At 41.3% G+C, this 21,460-nt stretch overlaps 1 protein-coding gene across 1 annotated transcript in view; it reads right to left on the bottom strand.

Annotated features, from left to right (window-relative positions):
• The window catches only part of Top3alpha (topoisomerase 3-alpha), an 84,890-nt gene extending 65,292 nt beyond the window's left edge, over nucleotides 1-19,598 (bottom strand). Inside the window, exons 1-5 of the mRNA XM_080275556.1 lie at nucleotides 19,439-19,598; nucleotides 15,391-15,600; nucleotides 12,445-12,578; nucleotides 11,265-11,383; nucleotides 9,366-9,536 (exon numbers count right to left, since the gene is read on the bottom strand). Of these exons, the coding sequence (XP_080131682.1) occupies nucleotides 9,366-9,536; nucleotides 11,265-11,383; nucleotides 12,445-12,578; nucleotides 15,391-15,600; nucleotides 19,439-19,522 (718 nt within the window). The 5' untranslated portion in view covers nucleotides 19,523-19,598. The remainder of the gene's footprint in view (nucleotides 1-9,365; nucleotides 9,537-11,264; nucleotides 11,384-12,444; nucleotides 12,579-15,390; nucleotides 15,601-19,438) is intronic.
• Between the last annotated feature and the right edge of the window lie 1,862 nt (nucleotides 19,599-21,460).

Genomic DNA, 21,460 nt, shown 5'->3' with positions numbered 1-21,460 from the left:
CTCCTGCTAACTTCTGCCGCTTTTTAGCCCCATGCAAAGGGCGCTGTGACCTTTACCCCCTACTAAACCTCGTGTGAAAAGAGGTAAAGGGCTGACAATTGATAAAGAGTGATTATGATCTTTCTATTGAGTAAAACAGTGCAAGTGGAATTGTAAATAATGTGTAAATAATGAGTAAACAGCACGTGAAAGCAATGAATGTAAATATAAGTGAACAGTGGAAAATAGTTTTATAAGTTACTTCAAGTGACAGTGCATAAAACAATGTAAATAAAATAGAAATGTAAATAATGTAAATAAAATAGAGAACGTAAATAGAAATATAAATGAGTAGTATTATAAGAATACGAGTATATGCACTAGGAGTAATGAAAGTGAAAGTTTCACTCTAGCATGTATGAATACTATGAGTTATGAGAGTGAAGGTGAAAGTGACATTCACTCTCAATGCTAGTATACAGGACAAGAAAGTGAATGCTACGTATTTTACTGAAAGAAATTGAATGTCTACAGTGACAATAAACTATTATTACTGAAGGAAACTTATGGATAAAGACTGTAGATATATATAAGTGTTATATAGTAATAGAAATACAAACTGTGAGTGTTTTTATGAATAATAAATGACAGAACACCAGCGGCAAACTAGCGCAAGTGGGAAGGTCATACGCCCTCATAATTTTCATTGCTTTCACAGTGTTTTTTTTTTTTGGAGTATGGATTCCAAACTATTTGAGAATCATAAAATAGTGTTTCTAGTGATAATATCAGGCTGTGGTAATCATATTACGGGTTGTCGGGAAGTGTAAAGTGGAGACTTTGTTACCCAACTTCAGAGGTCTCCACAAGTCCTACGGTACTCGACGAAGGCTCAACAAACACCCCAGGAGAAAGCTGAAGGTATGTGCCATAAGCATATATGATTTTAATATTCTAGGACTAATAACTAATTTTTGGCAAATATTTTTAGAAAGTCTATCGGAGCGCAAATATGCCAGCGGGAGCTGCAAGAAAAAGCAAAACAAGCCCGCGGTTAAAGGGTTAACTGAGACTCAACCATCTGAGGCAACTGACAGCAACCCTTTTCTGTATCCTCCTACTTTATACTGTACTCATTTCAAAGCTAAAGGTTGCTGTTGTGTATATGTACGCAACAACTTATCCTGATCTCGTGTTCCTGAACTTGATTCTTCTGATTCTCTACTCTCTGGCTTCGGCTTTCCTGTCATTCTCTGACTAAATATATCTGTGCTGTTTACTTATCCCCTAATTCTACTGACTATGAAAAATTCTTCGACTATCTTTCTTCTACAATGGAACACATTCTATTCATTTATCCTTTCTCTGAAATCTCCGTTCTAGGAGATTTCAATGTTCACCACCACCTTTGGCTCTCCTCTCCTTTCACTAATCCACCTGGTGAACAAACCTACAGCTTTTCTATCCTTAATGACCTAGAGCAGCTTGTACAGAACCCTACTCGTATCCCTGACCGCCTTGGAGAGAGCTCCAACATACTTGACTTCTTCTTCAGAGTTAATTTTTCTGCTTACACTATTAATCTTTTCTCTCCATTGGGCTCCTCCGATCACAACCTTATTGCCTTAACCTGTTCTATCGCTCCGGTAAGGCCTGTGAACCCTCCACAGAAAAGTCGACTGTGGCACTTTGGAGCTGTGGACTGGGAGGCCGTCTGGCAGTGCTTCTTTGATTTTCCCTGGAATGATTATTGCTTCCATGGGCAGAAGCCATCTGAGTGTGTCTTGCGCATTATGTAGGTTATTCTCTCGGGCATGGAAGCATACATTCCCTTCTCATATCCTTTCATTAATGCAACAATGCCTTGGTTTAATCACGCTTGCTCTAATGCTGTCCGCAACAAGGAGAGGGCCTATAAAAGGTACCAGAGCCAACCCACCCCTGAATTACATCTTTTTTATGTTTCTGCCCAGAATCATGCTAAGTCTGTTCTTCGCTCTGCTTAAAATAATATCATCCATATTAAATGCTCTCAACTCTCCAACTCGAATTCTTCCCGCTCCTTGTGGCATCTTGCCGATAACCTATCTAACAACTTCACCTCATCATCCTTCCCTCCTCTTTTCTACTCTGATGGCTCTGCAGCTATCTCGTCTACTGATAAAACAGATCTCTTTGCTCAGACTTTCTCCTCTATTTCCACCTTAGATAATTCCGGTGCTGTTCCTCCATGACTTCCCCCCTCTTACTTCCTCATGGCTGCCATTAAAATTTCTTCAGCTGATGTATTTTCTGTCATCACTGGCCTCAATACTAACAAGGCATATGGGCCTGATGGAGTCCCTCCTGTTGTCCTCCAGAACTGTGCTTCTGTGCTTACACCCTGCCTAGGTAAAAACTTTTGCCTTTGTCTTTTAACTTGTACCTTTCCTTCTTGCTGGAAGTTTGCTCTCATTCAGCCAGTCCCATAGAAGGGTGACCATTCCCAACCCTCTATCGTCCAACTGCTTTAACATCCTGTGTCTCAAAAGTTTTCAAGTCTATTCTTAACAGAAAAATTTTAAAACATCTTTCCTATCACAACCCAATTTCTGATCATCAGTATGGGTTCTGTCAGGGACACTCCCCTGGCGATCTTCGATCTTCTCACCTACCTTTCATCCTCCTTTCGAGACTTTGGCGAAAGCTTTGCCATTGCACTTGACATCTCAAAGGCTTTTGATTGAGTCTGGCATAAATCTTTAATTTCCAAACTGCCCTCTTACGGTTTCTATCCTTCTATCTGTGCCTTCATCTAAAGCTTCCTTTCTGGTTGTTCTATAGCCACTGTTGTAGATAGCCATTGTTCTTCTCCTAGATCTATCAACAGTGGTGTTCCTCAGAACTCTGTCCTATCACCAACTCTCTTTTATTCATCAATGATCTTCTGAACTGTACATCTAACCCTATCCACTCGTATGCTAATCATTCCACCCTTCACCTTTCCTTTTGGTTCCTGCAATGTCCATCTCAGCAGTTACTTAAACACACAAGGGATGAGGCTATGGCACAGCTAATGTCTGACTTGGCTCATATCTCTGACTGGGGTAAAAACAATCTTGTTGTTTTTATGCATCAAAGACTCAGTTCTTACACCTATCAACCTAACAAAATCTTTCACAGGAGTACCCTCTAATGTTTAATAATATCCAGCTCAATCCTGCATCAACCCTGAACATGCTTGGGGTTTCATTAACTCGGGATTTATCTTGGAAAGATCATATTACTTCTCTTGTAAAATCTGCTTCCAAGAGATAGGTGTGCTAAGCCGACTCCGTACCTTCTTTACTTCTTTACCTCTGCACAGCTGTTGACTTTATACAAGGGTTTTATTCGCCCCTGTGTAGAGTACAACTCTCATGTGTGGGGAGGCTCCCCACATACAGCTCTTCTTAATAGGGTGGAGTCAAAGGCTTTTCGGCTCATTTACTCTCCTCCTCTTACTGGCTCCCTTCAACCTCTGTCTCTTCGCCACACTGCTGCCTCTTTATCTCTTTCTATCACTACTTCAATGGTTACTGTTCCTCTGAATCGTCTGCTTGCATCCCTCCACCTTTACTACTGGTGCGTAGCACCCATCAAGCAACAAGCTCTCATCCCTTTTCCGTCCAACTCTCAAATGCAGGAGTTAACCGTTACTCCCAGTCCTTCATTTTTGCAACATGTCAACTCTGGAACTGTCTCCCTCTGTCTGTATTTCCTGCTTCCTATGATCTCCAGTCTTTCAAACGCAGTGTGTCCAGGCATCTCGAAATGGATGGATCTTGAATTTGGCTCTCTTTTGTACTGTTCTTGTTTTTTTCTTGCAAGGAACTGTTTTGCAGGCTTGCAGCCTTTGGTTCCTTCTTCCTCACATAAAAAAAAAATACATACCTGTTATCATAAGAGTATTATATGCACAGTATGGTATACGATGTATGACTGAAAAGTCCACATTCTGTATGCGTTGACATAACCTATGCGCTGATGTAAGACATAAATGTACAATGTACAGTCAGAAACTTGAGTTACATACAAAACTGACTTACATCACATCTCAGGAACGGAACTCTGATGTAACCTGGAACGTTACTGTAATAAAATTTACATGAGGGTGACAAAACACGGAAAGAGAAAGCACAAAAGTGGGAGAACCATCTACAACGTGCCCAGGCAAATGAGTCAGATATTCAATCACTAACCATTTAAGCCCACAGAATCCTGGCTCCACCTCACAGAAATAATAAATTTAAAAAATACTTCCTTTTCCTTCTACCTGTGGGTGACTCTACACTTAGTGACAAGCCAAATGGTTTCCTGTACACCAGGAAACCATTTACTATGCTGGGTGGTAACCATATAGCCAAATTTTGGCACCTGGTGGTTTAGTGAGTAATTATTGCACTCCAGTTGGACTGAGCCGGTGAAGGTTTATATCCAAGGGGTGGTCGGGGTTGATTGCTCATGTAATGCCACTCAGAGATGAGTGTGGCGGTCACCCTCATCTTAAATGTCGAGACCAACTGCCTAGCCCTGGGCTCCTACGCTCCTCATGGGGAAATGTAGGATTGGATGATGGATGGATGAATGAAAAAATACAGGATCTTTAATATTTTGCCCTCTATGAAGTGTAGGGGATCAAGGACAGGCTCCCATTGTCCAGTACTGTATATGTAAGATTAAATGATTAACCTACTTGCCTTGGTTGCATTACATGACCAAAAATACATCACTCACTTCTTGGGATAAAAAACTATGGACGGTCATCACTCTGGGGCATTCTAATCACTAACACAAAAGGCACCCAGAAATGGATCCTATGGAAAACAATAACTGACCAATGCTTCTGGTTCTCAACAGTCTGGGGTGTGGGTTAAATTAGTGTGAGATGTGGAGGGAGGTGGATGTGATGGTCATGTGTGAAATGTAGAGAAAAGTGGCAGTCATGTGATTAAAGAAATGGTCTGCTGTCTGAAAACAAGCAAGTTTGATCCCAGGCTGGCACAGTGAACAGCTGGATTAGCTAAAATACAATTTTACAGATCTTCCACAAAACCCACTGAGATGTTATAAAAACACCACTGCTAATATCATCACACCACTGTTGCATATGACAGATCTAGTATGCATTCAACATGAATGATGAATTATAGTGCCAAGTCATGACATAAAGATGTGTTGCATGAAGGAGGACTGCTAGGCCTCACACAATGAACTGTCACATCTATGGCCAAGGTCGAAAAGACACAGATGAATAGGAACTCATTTGTTGGTGTGCCATGAAAACTTCTGAGTTTTTCATTTCTCACCCTGAAGTACAGATTCATCCATAACAGTATATAAACTTAGTCCACTGTCTACATTAATGATGTGTCTGTGTGTCAGTCTGTTTGCTCTGCATGGCAACTAAGAGTACTGTGAGGTCTCTATAGACAATGTCACTTACATAGGCTAATACTATACTATGTAATCTTTTTGTAATGTAGATGTGATGCTACTGTCATCAAATCCTTCAGACTTAACTACAACAACAATAGGGTATGGTTAAAAACTCTTATCTCCATAATGCTTAGTTCTAAAAGCTTCATAGAAACTGGAATAAAGTAGCTACTGGTGTTTTGAAATCATATGTGTTTGGAATCATAATGATAATTATGAGAAAAGCATGTAATACACAGTCTATAGTAATGTGAACAGTAAATACAGTGAAAAACAGGTACCTTGCATTACTAATTCATCATTTACTCTTATTCATATATACAAGAGAAGTTTATCTTCAAATATGCATTACAGTACTTGTATAAGGACATGACGTCCGCACCCCTACTGAACATGACACAAATATTTTGGAAAATTGAATTTTTAGGAATTGTTTGGATTTCAAAGTTTGTAACAGAGAAATCCAAAGTGTATGGAAAAGTCTATCTATCTATAGCCCGACGCCCTAATCCCGCAAAGGGTGGCCGCAGACAAAACGCCTCCAAGTCACTCTGTCACCCACCATTTGACTCCCCTCCCCCCAACTCACCCCCCCCTCCCTCATATACCTCTCAACTCCATCCCTCCACCTCATCCTCGGTCTACCCCTCCCTCTCCCTCCCTCCACCTCACCTACATACACCCTCTTAGTCAGTCTTTCATTCTCCATCCTCTCCACATGTCCAAACCACCTCAGTGTATTTCTCCTAATCTTTTCAACCACATCCACATCTACCCCACAACGTTCCTTCACTTCTTCATTCGTCAACCTGTCCCTCCATGTCACTCCACATGCTCCTCTCAAGTAACTCATTTCCACTGCTCTCACTCTTGACTTGTTCCCCTCTTGCAAGGTCCACGCCTCGCTTCCATACGTCAGGGTAGGGATCACAATACCATCATGCAGTGACTTCTTAACTTCCATACTCACCTCCCTATTTCTCATCACTGCTTTCAGTGTGCCAACAACCTTCCTTCCCTGCTGTACCCTTTCACGTACTTCATCCCCCAAAATTCCATCCTTACTCATCACACTACCCAAGTACTTGAATGCACTCACATTCTCCATATCCTCACCATCCAACCTCACTGCACACTCTGTGACTTCATTCCTCTCAAACACCATAACTTTACTTTTGTTTACATTAACTTTCAGCTTCCTCCTCCTACACACTGTCCCAAATTCATTCACCAAACCTTGCAACTCCCATTCATCTTCACTCAACAATACTGTATCATCAGCAAACAGCAACACCGGAAGCTTCCAAATCTCACCCTCATTCATTAGGGCCACCCCCACATCCACTGCCCTACCTTGTACCTCCTTTACGACCCCATCCATATATATATTAAACAGCCATGGAGACATTACACACCCCTGTTTCAGTCCCACATTGAGATCAAAGAACTCACTCAGCTCACCATCCACTCGCACCGTAGCCCTAGCTCCCTCGTACATACTCTTCACAGCACTCAGCAATTTCCCCTCCACTCCATATATTCTTAATACCTTCCACATACCTTTCCTATCTATTCTGTCATAAGCTTTCTCCAAGTCCATGAAGGCAGCGTACACTTTCCTTCCCTTCTCTAGATACTTCTCCACTAAACATCTTAGAACAAATATCTGATCTACACACCCTTTTCCCTTCCTAAATCCCCCTTGTTCTTCTCCAACTAGCTCCTCTGTCATATGCCTAACCTTATCAATGAGTATTCTACCATATATTTTACCAGTCACACTAAGAAGGCAAATACCCCTATGGTTACCACATACTTCTCTCTCCCCTTTTCCTTTGTACAGAGGAACAATTATACCTGATTTCCAGTCCTCTGGAACCCTTCCCTCTTCCCAAGCCAATCTACACAACTTCCATATCCACTCCACAACAATCTCACCCCCATACCTAAGCATTTCACCACACACTCCATCAATTCCTGGGGCCTTTCCCAGCTTAATCTTCTTCATCGCTTCCACTACTTCCGCCCTACTGATCTCTTCCTCCCTCCTCTCATCTCTTCTTCTCCCAGCCATTCCCCAACCACTTATACTCACACTGCTCTCACTCTCTACATTCAACAAATCCTCAAAGTGCTCCTTCCATCTCCTCAATTTCTCTCTCTTCTCCACCAACAATCTATTATTCCTATCTTTCACTCCCCTACTATTTCCCCTTTCACACTGCCTTACTTTCTTTACCTCCTTCCAAAACAATTTCTTACTCTCTCCATTTCACACTCAGATTCCTCCCAAACTCTTCATCCACTTTCTTCTTACTCTCCTTCACCAGTCTCTTAACCTCCCTTCTCCTGCTCACATATACCTCTCTCTTCTCTCTCTCATCTTCTCCCCTTCCTCTACTCGCCAACCATTCACCATATGCCTTCTTCTTTTGTTCCACAGCTCGTTTCACCTCATCATTCCACCATGCTGTCCCTTGCACACCCTTGCATCTCCTCCTCACTCCACAAACCGCCTCACACGCTGCGCTTGTCTCTTCCGTGAATATCTTACATACGTCTTCCACCCCTTCCATCTGCTCTAGCTCATACCTTCCCAATCCTTCTTCCACTATGCTCTTATACTCTGTCCTCTTCTCACTATCATGCAATTTCTCCACTCTTCTCACAGGAGCTGCTTCCTCCTGTCTTCCCCTTCGCCTCCTCAACCACTTTCTTTGCAGCTCTACCTTGGCCATCACTAAGTGATGGTCCGAGACTCCATTCCCCCACCCTCTCCACACCCTTGCATCCAACACTTGTCTTCTCATTCGCTCATCCACACACACGTAGTCTATCATTGCCTTTCGTTCAACAAGTTCACCATCCATCCTCCTCATTACTCTCCATGTATACCGGTGGATCATCTTATGACGAAAGTAGGTGTTGGCTATTGCCAACCCCTAACCAGCACAGATGTCCACCAAAGCACTACCATTCTCATCTACTTCCGCTGGCACACCCCACTGACCAACCACTCCATCCACTCGTACATTCCCGACTTTGCCATTCATGTCTCCAATCAACAGCACTCTCTCGCTCCTCTCAAACTTGTCCATACATGCTTCTACTCTCGCCCAAAACTCATCTTTCACTCTTGCCACTTGATCCTCTGTTGGAGCATACACACATACAATCGCCCATGCTTGTATACCTACTTTCATCCTCACCCATACAATCCTTGCACCCACTGTTCCATACTCTCTTATATTCTCCTTCCACTTCTTGCTTATCATCAGACATACTCCCTCTCTTGCCCTCTCATTCTCACTGACTCCCGCACATATACCTACACCGTATTCCCATTCTCTCATCCTTTCACCTTTCCATTTAGTTTCAGTCAATCCACATATATCCACTTTTGCATCCTCAAGCACCTGGACAATCTCTCTCTCTTTCACTTCATCATTCACTCCTCTCACATTCCACGTTCCTACCCTCAGAATGTCCTTTGTCCGTTCCTTAGTCGTCAACGTATGGTCCATCCGGGTCCGAGGCGCTTTATTTGCTTTTTTAGTTAGTTCTTTTTACGGGGTGGGGCACTAACCCACCACCAACCCTTTTAGTCGCCTCGTACGACAAGCAGGGATACTGGGGGAGTATTCTTGAAACCCCCCTACCCCCAGGATTATTATTGCAACAATATTTCAGACAACAATTGTAGTTAACTGTACAAAGCCTCCAGTTAACCCAATCAGTTTATAAGATTATTTCAAAGCTTTTTTTTTTTAATATGTAGATGGGGAAAAAAAAACAACAACTTTACCAGCAGCAATGGAACTGTAACTGCCAAATATTCTGGAATTTACTGAGATTAATAAGAAAAACAGCTGTCCTACAGGTAACTTAATTATGGTTTACAGGACATTTGACACCTCAATACATCATACCTTTGATCTTCCAGAACTGTTCTGGTATAAAGTTCTGTATGGCCTTGTAGCGTTCAACAACAAAGCCGAGTGTAGGGAACTGACAGGAGCCATAGCTGATGAGTGTCTCAGCCAGGGCCTGCGGGAACACCTTCTGTAGCCGCAGAGTCTGAAACCTGGTGAACGCTGCACCTGAACACCAGTAATGATCAAGGAAGGAATTAATATACTGTATAAGGTAATGGCAGGTCGGGGTGCTCACCATCCACCCACTCGATGCAGTGCTGCTTTGGGTGTCTGCCCTTTCCTCTCTTCCATCCTTCCCCTTCTGTCTTTCCTTCCTTCACTCTTTCCTCTTTCTTCTGCCTACAGGTAGCTTTACATTCCCTCTTCTGTCTTTCTGTCTTTCATTCTTTCCTCTTCCTTCTGCCTATGGGTAACTCTATACTGCGTGACATGCCAAATGGTTTCCTGTACACCAGGAAACCATTTACTAAGCTGAGTGGTAACCATATAACCAAATTATGGCACCTTGTGGTTAGTGGGTAATTAAGGTGCTCCAATTGGATTGAGCCTGTGTAGATTTATATCCAAGGGGTGGTCACGTAATGCCACTCAGGGATGTGTGAGGTTGCTCACTCTCATCTTAAATGTCAGGACCAACGTGCCTAGCCCCGGGTTCATACGCTCCTCATGGGGCGACGTAGGATTGTATGATAGATGGATGGATGGATGGAATGGGGAAAATGCTATGAATTATGTCAATTTCACATTACCCCTCTGAGGTGTAGGGGCCCAAGGTTAGGCTACAGCAATCCAGAAATTTATGGGTAAGTACTGTATGGCAACTAGTCTATACATTATTGTAATTTACTTAGAGAGAGAGAGAGAGAGATTATATCGCTGCTCATAAGGGAGGAGGGGACAGCTAATGAGAAGGAGTTTTTGTCGCTGATGATGAGAGAGAGAGAGAGAGAGAGAGAGAGACCTTCATAACTCAAATCTGTGCATGGCATAAGATAGTCCTCATGACTGATACCTCAGACCACGAAACATTCATGCATTTACAAGCTTGGAACCCAGGATCCAAATCATTATGTGATGCTATAAAGATCACTGACCAGGGATAGGACATTTGGTTCCCTCAAGAAATATGCCAATAACATGGACATTTGTGTTGCATTTTGGAGTTTGGGAAGAATAGCTTACATACCAGTCCTTCTTGGAACTGGGACAAGTTGCTAAGAAAATGGTAACAAGCAGTTCCACAGTTCAAGGTCTAAGAGCCTGGGGGTAGGCTGTTGTGGTCAAATGCATTTATAGGTAAAATGACCATCCTGATCCTCTTGGTGGCAATGTTAGGTGATTCAAAAAAAAAAATAAATAAAAAAAAAATAATAATAAATCCAGCCACAGCTTGGGGACTAAATTCAAGCATGCTAATCAATGTCATCACTCCAACTAGAATGTTCTAACCACAAAAGCAATGACAGCCATAATTTAGAGCAGTCTTGGACAAAAGTTCATCTACTGTTCCATTATGTCTCCATATTTCAAGCAAATCTACCCCTTTCCTCCCTCAAGCATCATACAATTTCAAAGAAAACTCATCAATCGCCAGAGAAATATACTGAACCAAGCTTCTGTCAGCTTTGGAGTAACAGCAAGGGATGAGTTCTATAATATTCCACAATTTTACATACAGATGCAATTATAAATTGAGGGGAATGGCAAATCAATTCTATAGGAAGCAATGGAACTCTAACTGGCAATTTTTCACTCATTTACTGAGGACTTAACAACAAAGAAGGTTGTACAAAGAGGCTACTGGTTCTTATAATACGAACTGCCCACATTTGTTGAACCTTTATTCACAACTGCACAACACACAAACACAACTTTTTACAGGTGTAAACTAACCTATCCTGAGGTCCAACTCACTGCGCACATTGACAGCATCACTTTGATTCTGGTCAGGTTGTCCCAGGGTCTGTAGAGCACGTTGCACTGACCTGAAAGTGATCTCTGAGAACTTCGCCCTGTGGAAAACAATACAGTATTGTTGGTTCTTAAACTTTTCAATCTGAGGGAGCCTTTCTTGTTTTATTATAGCTATCTCCATATGATTTTATTCAGCCAACATGAGAGTATTTTAACTATTAACCTTATCCCGTGAAGGGAGGAGCGTAAATTCTGGCTGTGCGCGTAACTCTCGCTCGAGAGCTTTCAGAACAGTTGGGTAAAGATATTTTACTTCTAATGCTTGTAGGACAGTTACTATTCATCATAGAAAGGCCACTTTGGTCTCATTTTGAAGATGAAGAGTTTTGCTCTGTCGTACATTGTCCAAAAAGACAGTATATACAAAATAAAATGCAAAAAAAAAGTGAGTAGAAGTTAGCTGACATGCTGAAGTTTTACACTGTCCCTTAAAAAAATATTCACCAAAAAAACTGTTCAAGAAGTAATAATATTTTTTGCTTCAATATGTACCAGAATAAATTTCCTTTCCAATAATGCATTATTTGTTGTATTTTCTTAAATAATAACGCCGCATATATATGCGAGAAAAAGGAGCATAAGTGTTCGGCAGGAGGTCAGGAGGTGTACATCCTACCTGTGAGGAACCTCACACCACACTGTGCCAAGTAAACCAAGTGAGTATGCACACACCAGCTGTGGCAGGCTTAGCTCTGCCCACTTTTGCCCGTCATCCAACAAAAATGACGACACCCTAAATATTTCTTTAGAGATTACATCGGATGACGGGCAAAGTCATCGTACTGACGTCAGAGGTTGACAAACGCATGACGACCCAGGTCATCATTGGTAAGTCTAAGGGTTAAAACTCCATAATTACAGAATACCTTCTACATAACTGAATAAAATCATCCGGTATCAGCAAGAAAAAAATATAAATTAGATCCATGAGTTGATGGAGTTTAATGAACAAACTGACAATATTTTGCAAGGACAAAAATCAGCACCATATCTGGCATTACCAAGGTATAGCAAAAATCAGTTACTGTACAGTATCAAATTACAGCTACAAAGAAAACAAATTCTACAACCTCTCTAATTACCATCATCATCATCCTACCTCAGGACCTGTATAGAAGGCTTGATTGCTCTGCACACATCAATCACTTCAAAGCCGATATTCTCCCCTTCACGATCACAATCAGTCCAGATGATAAGCCGAGATGCTGAACGAGCCTCCCTCTCAAGGGTACGCTATGAAGACCAAGAATACTTTTAGCTTAATCCCCTCTCCTTACGAGAAGTCTGTCCTAAGCTGGATAAAAAAACATTTGGGAGTTACAAGAACAAAATAGATAAAACAGACGTTCCTGCACTGGAGGAGTCAGTGGAGATTTTCTAATCCCTTTATGAAAACAGGTTTATCCATGTCATCATACCAGAGGGTTTTATCACCACCATCATCACATATCAAACTGCTTACCCCTGGGAAATGGACAACATATGAAAGCCATGGCAGAAGTTATTCTACATTTTTCTATTATAAATATGGCACGATAAGCACAACATTCATACATAAATAGGTAGGAGTATGAAAAAATAAATAAATAAAGTAATAATAATCTTTCCTTCCGTTTGCTTACGTCCTTCTTTCCTACTTTCTTTCCTCTTCCTTCTGTCAATGGGTGACTCTACAATAAGTGTCAAGCCAAAAGGTCTCCTGTACACAAGGAAACCATTTACTATGCTGGGTGGTAACCATATAATCAAATAAAGGTGCCTGGTAGTTCAGTGGGCAACTGAGGAGCTCCAACTGGACTGAGCCTGTGTCGGTTTACATCCACGGAATGGTTGGGGTTTATTGCTCACGTAATGTCACTCACGAAAGAGTGAGGTTGGTCACTCTCATCTTAAATGTAAGGACCAAACTGCCTACCCCTGGGCTCCTAAGCTCCTCATGGGGCAACATAGGATTAGATGATGCATGTATGTTTGTATGTATGTACAGGATGTAAAATAATAATAATAATAATATCTATCTATCTACCTCTCTATTGCCAGACACCTTAATCCCGTAAGGGGTGACCACAAATAATTTGCCTCCATGTCGCCCTGTCCCCTGCCATTTCACTGCCCTACTCCAGGCTCACAACCCTCTCTCTCATATTCCTCTCCACTCCATCCCTCCATCTCATCCTTGGCCTCCTCCCCTCCACCTCATTCACATACACTCTCCTAGTTAGTCTCTCACTCTCCATCCTTTCCATATGGCCAAACCACCTCAATATATTTCTTCTGACACTTTCTATCACATCCACATCCACACCACAATCCTCCTTCACTTCCTCATTTGTCAGTCTGTCTCTCCATGTGACTCAACATGCTCCTCTCACTGCTCTTACTCTTGACATGTGTCCCTCCAGCCAAGTCCATGCTTCACTTCCATACGTTAGAGGTGGTATCACAATACTGTCATGCAGTGGCAGTAATAACAACAGTACAGTAAGAAAAATAATAATAAAGCAAAAAAAATAATAAGTTGATGAATAATGTGGGAAAAAGTACCTTAACCTGATACAATATACAGTATTCATATACTGCTGTGCTACATACTAATGGTGGCTGGGATCTTTGCAGACTGTTTCAAAGACTGTGAATGCTGAAAGTGGTGGGGTTTACATGGTGATGTAGACAGGCTATGAAAAAGTACTGGATGCTGAGAACAAAATCAACTCACAACATGGTGTGTCGGAGTATGCAGAAAGAGCCTGAATTGGTGGACGACTGTATGTACAGTGCCACAATGCAGTAAGAGGAAAGAGAGAGAAGTATAAAAAGGAAGTCGAGAGCAAAGTGGCACAAGGAAGTATTCATGCTTTAAAGGTCTTGATACTCAACAAAAAAAACTGAGCAACAGTACTGCATTAGGGTGTGTTGGATCCCAACATATGGGAGTGAGACACAAGTACAGTACACTCAATCCTAGTAAATCGTGGCAATTTGGGTCTGGACCACTGCCGCGATTTACAAATTCCGTGGTTTATAAATAATAACTCTTATGTGAAAAATGAATTTGGGTCTGGACTTTGGCCAAGCACCCCCCACAGCACCCTACCTACACCTATCTAGGCACCATAAAACACAAACATACAAATTTAGGAATATTCAGTGCATGTATTTAATAGAAATTAGCAATGTTAATCCTATGACAAAATTGCTTAAGTGAATGGAGTGGGGTGGTGTTGGGAAGAACTTAAAACCTCTCAGCACTTGTTCTTCCCAAACTCTTTCGCCAGCTTTGAAAACTTCTCTCCCCTCTCAACACGACAAATGAGCTCCAAACGTTGACTGTACAACAACTGTGGCAGCCTCTTGACACCATACTGCTTAGAGTGCTTTATTAGGGGGTCGGGAGGGGCCATGGCAGGTAGGAGGCGGGGGGAAGTTGCACAAAAAAGGCAGTAAGCTATCGTACTCCATGGCGACAGTCTGTAGTGTGCGGACTGGTGGGACAAGAACAACAACATGGCGGCATTAGTATGCACACATGCCACCAGGGACACTTGGTGACTGGTTGTTGGGTCGCGATTTTCAATCTGAATGCCGCGATTTACGATTCTCCTCGGAAAAGGCCCACTTCGGTGCCTAGGTCCGTGATTTTCGTGACTTAACAGTGATTTAAGGGTGCCGGCAGTCTGACAGCCACTTAGCCATGATTTACGAATCCGTAATTTATAAACACGGGATTTACAAGGATTGAGTGTATATGTGTGAAATGTAAAACATGACACCTAAAGAAATGAGACTCTAAAGGTTGGAAAGGATAAAAAATATTGAGATTTATGAAATTAACTGCATTAAGCAAGCTTATTCATTTGTGGTAGGTTAAGCCATCCACTACACCAAACTTATTCACTTCGGGCATCTCACTTATACTGTAGAACACAAACAAATCTTCAACACACTCTCAATAATCTCTGGGGGCACCTGGCTAAAAATAACCATATTCCTGCAATCTACAAGTTCAGATGTTCATAAGCCTGGAATCACAACAACAAATACACACCTTAACAGGCTGCATGTCCTGTTTGCACCCTTTGACCACTGGAGCATCAAAGAGGTCCAGTGGGCTACATCCTCGCCACTTGCGGTAATTGCCAGCAAACTCGTGGTTCAGCAAGTGGCCGGAAACAGATGTCATGACCATCTGACACTGCTCACCATTAAGCGACAGGTTGAACTCATATATTTTGTTGTACACACTGAATCCATCACGCTGAACAAGTACAAAAAATGCTTATAGTCAACACACTGCTTAACTATTAGTACTAAGAGTAGAGCAGCCTACCTGTTACATGAATCATCAGTCTGTATCATATTCATTATTCAGAGAGCTCATTTTCTGCATATCCATTATTTGTTTATATAGTGCAGTACCAGTAAAGCAAATTACTGGACATGGAACAAAGTAACAGCCAATCACATACTAGAGGCTTTCAACAATGCTACTGAATTTTAAGGCCGTTTCACAAAAAATCTAACATGTATGCTTGTAGTGCATGTAATACCTGTACACAAGAATTCTACATAGTACACTATGATCTACTGTACACTAACACAATCATATGGAAAATGTGCCAGCTGAAAAAAACACAGTAAAACCTCACTGTAACAGACTAATTGGGGCTCAAGCCATTCCAAAAAAGCGAAATTCCAATAAAAGTGACATCCGGACTTCCCCTGTTAACCTAGACTTTTTCCGATATATCAGACATTAGTCCGGATTGCACCAACAGTTTTTAAAAAATTTTCACTGCCATTGTAGTACAGTACTGAATTATACATACACTACAGTAATCAAATGGTATAATACATATAATAATATTGTACTATACACTTATAAACCATCCATCCATCCATCATCCAATCCTACATTGCCCCATGAGAAGCGTAGGAGCCCGGGGCTAGGCAGTTGGTCCTGACATTTAAGATGAGAGTGATAAACACGTCTTTTATTTACCTTTTGTGGCGAACATAGCTAAAGTGTTCAGGCAGTCCGGACTGCTTCTGGCTTTATCGGACTTTTTCCGATATAAAGGAATTTAGTCTGGTAGCTCCTCGATTCCAATAAATGGGAATTCCGGTCTATTGAAGTCCGTTATATCGAGATTTTACTGTATACAGATACCCCTACAAAGTACTGTACATTATTAGTACAGGCAGTCCTCAATGACTGTTGCAAGATGTGTACAGTTAAAGTGTTCCTTCATGTAAAAATATCTTTTAGTGAAACATACTTCTAGCTCATGACTGACAGGTTACACATGCACAAAAATCAACTACAGTATTTCTTCCTTATCAAGATAATATCAGTGAATCAGGAGCAAATTTATGCAAAATATAAGCTTTAACCGATTATCATCTTAACCGGTGATAGTCTATCAAAACAAGTGTTGGGGTACAAGGCTAAGATATCGTGGTACAGAATATTTAAGGGTATAACATTTTAACATATTCACTCCAATAGCGCCATTGTAAATTCATTCTTGATACCAGATTATTTTACAGAGCTTACAAAGAACCAAATCAGAGCCACGACATCTTTTCAGGGTTGTGGAGTTGGAGTTGGAGTCAGAGTCGGTAAAAAAGTTCTGATTCCGACTCTGACACTGACCGCCAGTAAAAAAATTTTTAAACATGATGATCATGTAATTTGAAGCTATTGCCTTTCGAATAACAGCACCTTCGCTTTTATTTCTTGTTGCTGCTGCAGCTCTTTTTTTATTTTCTCTTATTCTCCACATTTTATTTAGGACTTGTTTGCCATTCTCCTGTTCTTCGTTTATGTTGATATAAACAAAGATGCCGCCATCTGTCGACAGAGCGACAAGAAAAGAATGTAAACAGATATCACAATCAGCAATTTTCCAGTGAGTGAACATATCTGGGTAATTTCTTGATTCTAGAATCTAAAGGCGAGTTTCTTTGATATGAAATTACTAGGAACAATATGGTTATAGTAGCCTATACAGTGACAAGGAAGCATCTGCCAGTGACTGTAAGCTGTTAGATGGGAATTTCGAGCATGTGCAAGTCAGTGAAGACCCATCATGACAAATTTACTGCAGAGAAAGTCTGAGTGGGTGGAGTCAGTGTCGGACACACAAAAAATCAAGGAGTCAGAGTCGGAGTAGGGTGTTTTGGGTACCGACTCCAAAGCCTGCATCTTTTATATTTTAATCTTGCTATCATCATTTCTTTCTTTTCTTTTCTTTTTTTTTTATTACGCCTTAACATTCTCTTGTATGCTACTTTTGTAGTTTTAATATTGACACAGTTTGCATCAGTAACATACAAGAGGATTCTTAGGTGGGATAGGCAAAATACAGTAATCACTCTAATATCCGGACGCCCAATATCCGAACATCCCCACTATCCGGACATAAGAATGTTTCATACTGTACTTTTTTCCATACTATACTGACCTCATTTCACTCTTTAATGTCCATTATTGGTGTGAATAGGGTGTTAGGAGCTATGCATGTGCAGTAGGAAGGTGTTTTTCTGAGTTAGGCTAGGTTAGGGTCCATAAGTACCAGTCCAGGAGCCAGTCACCAGAATGTTTATTATTGTATGAACCTACTTCTAAACCCTCATTTTATGTTTCTTTTGCATTTATTTCAGTCATTTATGTGCCTTATTGGTGTGATTTGGGTCTTAAATAGGTGCTATGCATGTCCAGAGGGAGTTGTATAGGTGGTTCTCTGAGTTAGGGTCCATAAGTACAAGTCCATAAGCTGGGTCCCAATATCCGGACAGAACCAATATCCGGACCTACCTATGGCTCTATTACGTCAGATATTGGAGTGATTACTGTATATCAGCAGTGTTAAGACTTCTCTGAAGCCAAATAGAAGTACAGTACACCATAGTTTAACGCTGTGAATGGACTTGAAAAATCCACTGCATGACGATTCATTGTACATCGTCAGTTAGGTCACCTACCCAACAAAGTCTAAAAACAAGCGTCTAACTCACTTAAGCTGGTTGTTATTTCACTCTATTGCACTTCCCTTACTGCTTACAACCAAAAACAAGTAACAACTAAGTTTCCAACTCACCTAAACTGGTAGTTATTTCACTTCACTGCACATCACCTGCTGCTTGAATTCCAACACCACACCACTGTTCCATCACGGATGCTAACATACCCAACAGTGATGAATGCAAATGTCATCTTAGAACAAATAAATGACTGTTGACTTGCATGAGGGCGATCACATAAGTGAAAACAGTGATCGTCCATCAACCACTGAGGTTTCTTATGGGATTATAATTATCGCAAGAGTGAAAATTCTACCATACAGCAAACTTTCAATTATCTGGCAAAATTCAGCTAAGCTCTAAGCCAGTTCAAACAAAACGCCGGATATTGCATAATATCCCCCATTGACTCAATATTCAGCGTCAAGCCGGATAAAAGATGAAAATCAAGCATTAAACACAATGAAATAATGATACAGTATGGTAATACAGAGCCGGCTGGCTACTGTTTATGAGCTGGTTGATATACCTCCATGCCGGATGCTGCATCAAACTGCCGGTTACGTCCTGTTTCAGTGCCACATATTGCATAATTTTGCCGGATATTACTTTAATAGAAACGAGTCAGCAGCGCTGGCTATCACAACAACAGATATCTGAGAGTTTACTGTATGATATATCAAAAAGGGGTTCTAACATTTTTGTCACTGGATACGCAACTCATTGCATACTGGTTCATCCTATAAATAACAGGTCTGAGGTACTGCCCAATTCCACATACTACAGTGCTTGAATGAGGATGACTTGTACTATATATTACTAGGTCCATTCTGACTTGGCCAAAAATTACCATCTATCTATCTTGAATGCTTACCTGCAGAAAAAGATTACACTAGAATCTACGCAAGTTATGAAGATGTGAAATGGAAAGGATGTAGAACTGTAGTACAGTACTGGTACTGTCTTTTCTGCCACTGATCTACAGGAAATACATTGCAGAATGACAAAAATCTATGCCAAGTTAAGGCAAAAGAACTACAGTATACCAAATCCACAATACTGGTACTTACCCTGGTGTATCCTCCCCTGGACATGATTTCAGCCAAATTCTTTGCAGCATCATTCTTCTCGGCCACATTGAGTACACGTACCATCTTAGGCTTAGCAGGGGTGGTCTCTGAGTAGTGTCTTGAGGTGACAGTGTATGGAGATGGAACATTCAAATGACAACTGAGTGAGCCCAAGTAATATGGGAAGGAAGAAACACTAGATGAGGTGAGTGAAGGGATGTAAGAGGAGACAATGAGAGAAGTGTAAGAGAGAAAAGGGAAAACAAGTGAATGGAATGAAGAAAAGAAAGTAAGAGATGTTAGAGATGGTGAGGAAGGGCAGAGTTTATAACAGAAATTGGAAGAAGAGTGATGGAAAGATGCACAAGAGGGAGAGGATGATGAGGGTAGTGTACTGCCAGTTTTCACAGCAGCATGGATCAGCCAAGACTCAAAGTATTCACAGAAGTGGCTTGACAGTCCTCTTGAATACCCTCTTTTCAAATTAAATCTGAGTAGGAGCTGGAACAGGGCAATTTGGTTGGTCATGGAGGCAAGACATGTGGAACTCATGCACCATCTTGGCATGAGTGTTAATTTGGAGCTCTCAGAGGGTGCATTCTCACCATGTATGCCAACAACACCTGATGAAAAGAAGAGGTAATGCAGGATGAAATATATATAATGCAATATTTTCTGGGTTTTAACCCCTTCACTACATGAGCTAACTGAAATCTGCCAAGCAGTACCAAGATTAAGATAAAACAATCATCTGAATAATATGGTGCTACTGTACTGAATGCACTGTAAAGTTCACTGTGGTCTGCTCTAGGGTAAAGTCACCAATGAACACGCACAAATCAGTATTGTTTAGCTTTAACAATTCATCAGCACAACTTAGTAAAGCCTAGACTATTAGTTATAGGCTCAATATACAGTAAGATCTTACTATGAACGACTAACTGGGGCCCAAGCCATTCCGAAAAAAGCGAAATTCTGATAAAAGCAACATCAGGACTTCCCCCTGCTAATCCGGACTTTTTCCGATATATCAGACATTAGTGATTATATCGGCATATGCTCCACAGGCAGGATTGGATGAATCAGAGAAAGATAGATTTTGGGATGATTTAATACGTGCAGTGGGTGGTATGCAGGATGATGAGATAGTGATTCTGGGAGGGGACTTAAATGGTCATGTAGGTGAAGCAGCACAAGGTTATGAAGGAGTACATGGGGGATGTGCATATGGTCTAAGGAATGCAGAAGGGGAAAGGATACTCGAGTTTGGGGAGGCAACGGACATGATTGTGTGCAACACATATTTTAGGAAAAGAGACAGTAGGTTAATTACGTATGAGTCTGGGGGAAATAGCAGTCAGATAGATTATTTTCTGGTTAGGAGGGCCGATAGGAGGTTAGTGAGGGATGTTAAAGTTATAGGAAGTGAGGAGTGTGTGCAGCAGCACAAACTATTGATTTGTGATATGGTGCTTAAAGAACAAGTGATGAAAAAGAGGACTTATGTACCTAGGAGGAAAATATGGAAGCTGAAAAACCAAGTAGTAAGGGATGCCTTCTATAGCGAGTTGAGGAGAGTGGTGGCTGAACAGGGAGCTGTAGACAGAGGCGTTAATGAACAGTACAGAGCCCTCAAGAACAATTTCTTGAGAGTTACTGATGTAACATGCGGCTGGACAAGAGGACCACCAAGACATAAAGTAACTTGGTGGTGGGATGAGGGTGTAGAAGCTGCAATTAAGGAGAAAAGAAGGCTTTTCCGGGAATGGAAGAAGGGTGGTAGCAAAGAGGAATATTTGGCTGCCAAGCGTAGGGCTAGGAGAGAGGTATACAGGGCAAAGTCTGAGTCACAGAGACAATTACTTGATAACCTAAATCATGGGGAAAGGAAAAATATATTTAGGGTGGCAGGTCAGGTGAAGAGGGATAATCGGGATATTATAGGTGAGCAGTGTGTGAAGAATGATGAAGGAAGGGTAGTGGTGAACAGTGAGGATATTAAAGATGCATGGAGAGAGCATT

The sequence above is a fragment of the Coenobita brevimanus genome, chromosome 62 (genome assembly GCF_032717465.1).
Source record: "Coenobita brevimanus isolate Jiangsu-jjx chromosome 62, ASM3271746v2, whole genome shotgun sequence".
NCBI classification, from domain to species: Eukaryota; Metazoa; Arthropoda; class Malacostraca; order Decapoda; family Coenobitidae; genus Coenobita; species Coenobita brevimanus.
The sequence above is the reverse complement of the archived record's forward strand: the minus strand, read 5'-3'. Positions and strand labels throughout refer to the sequence as shown.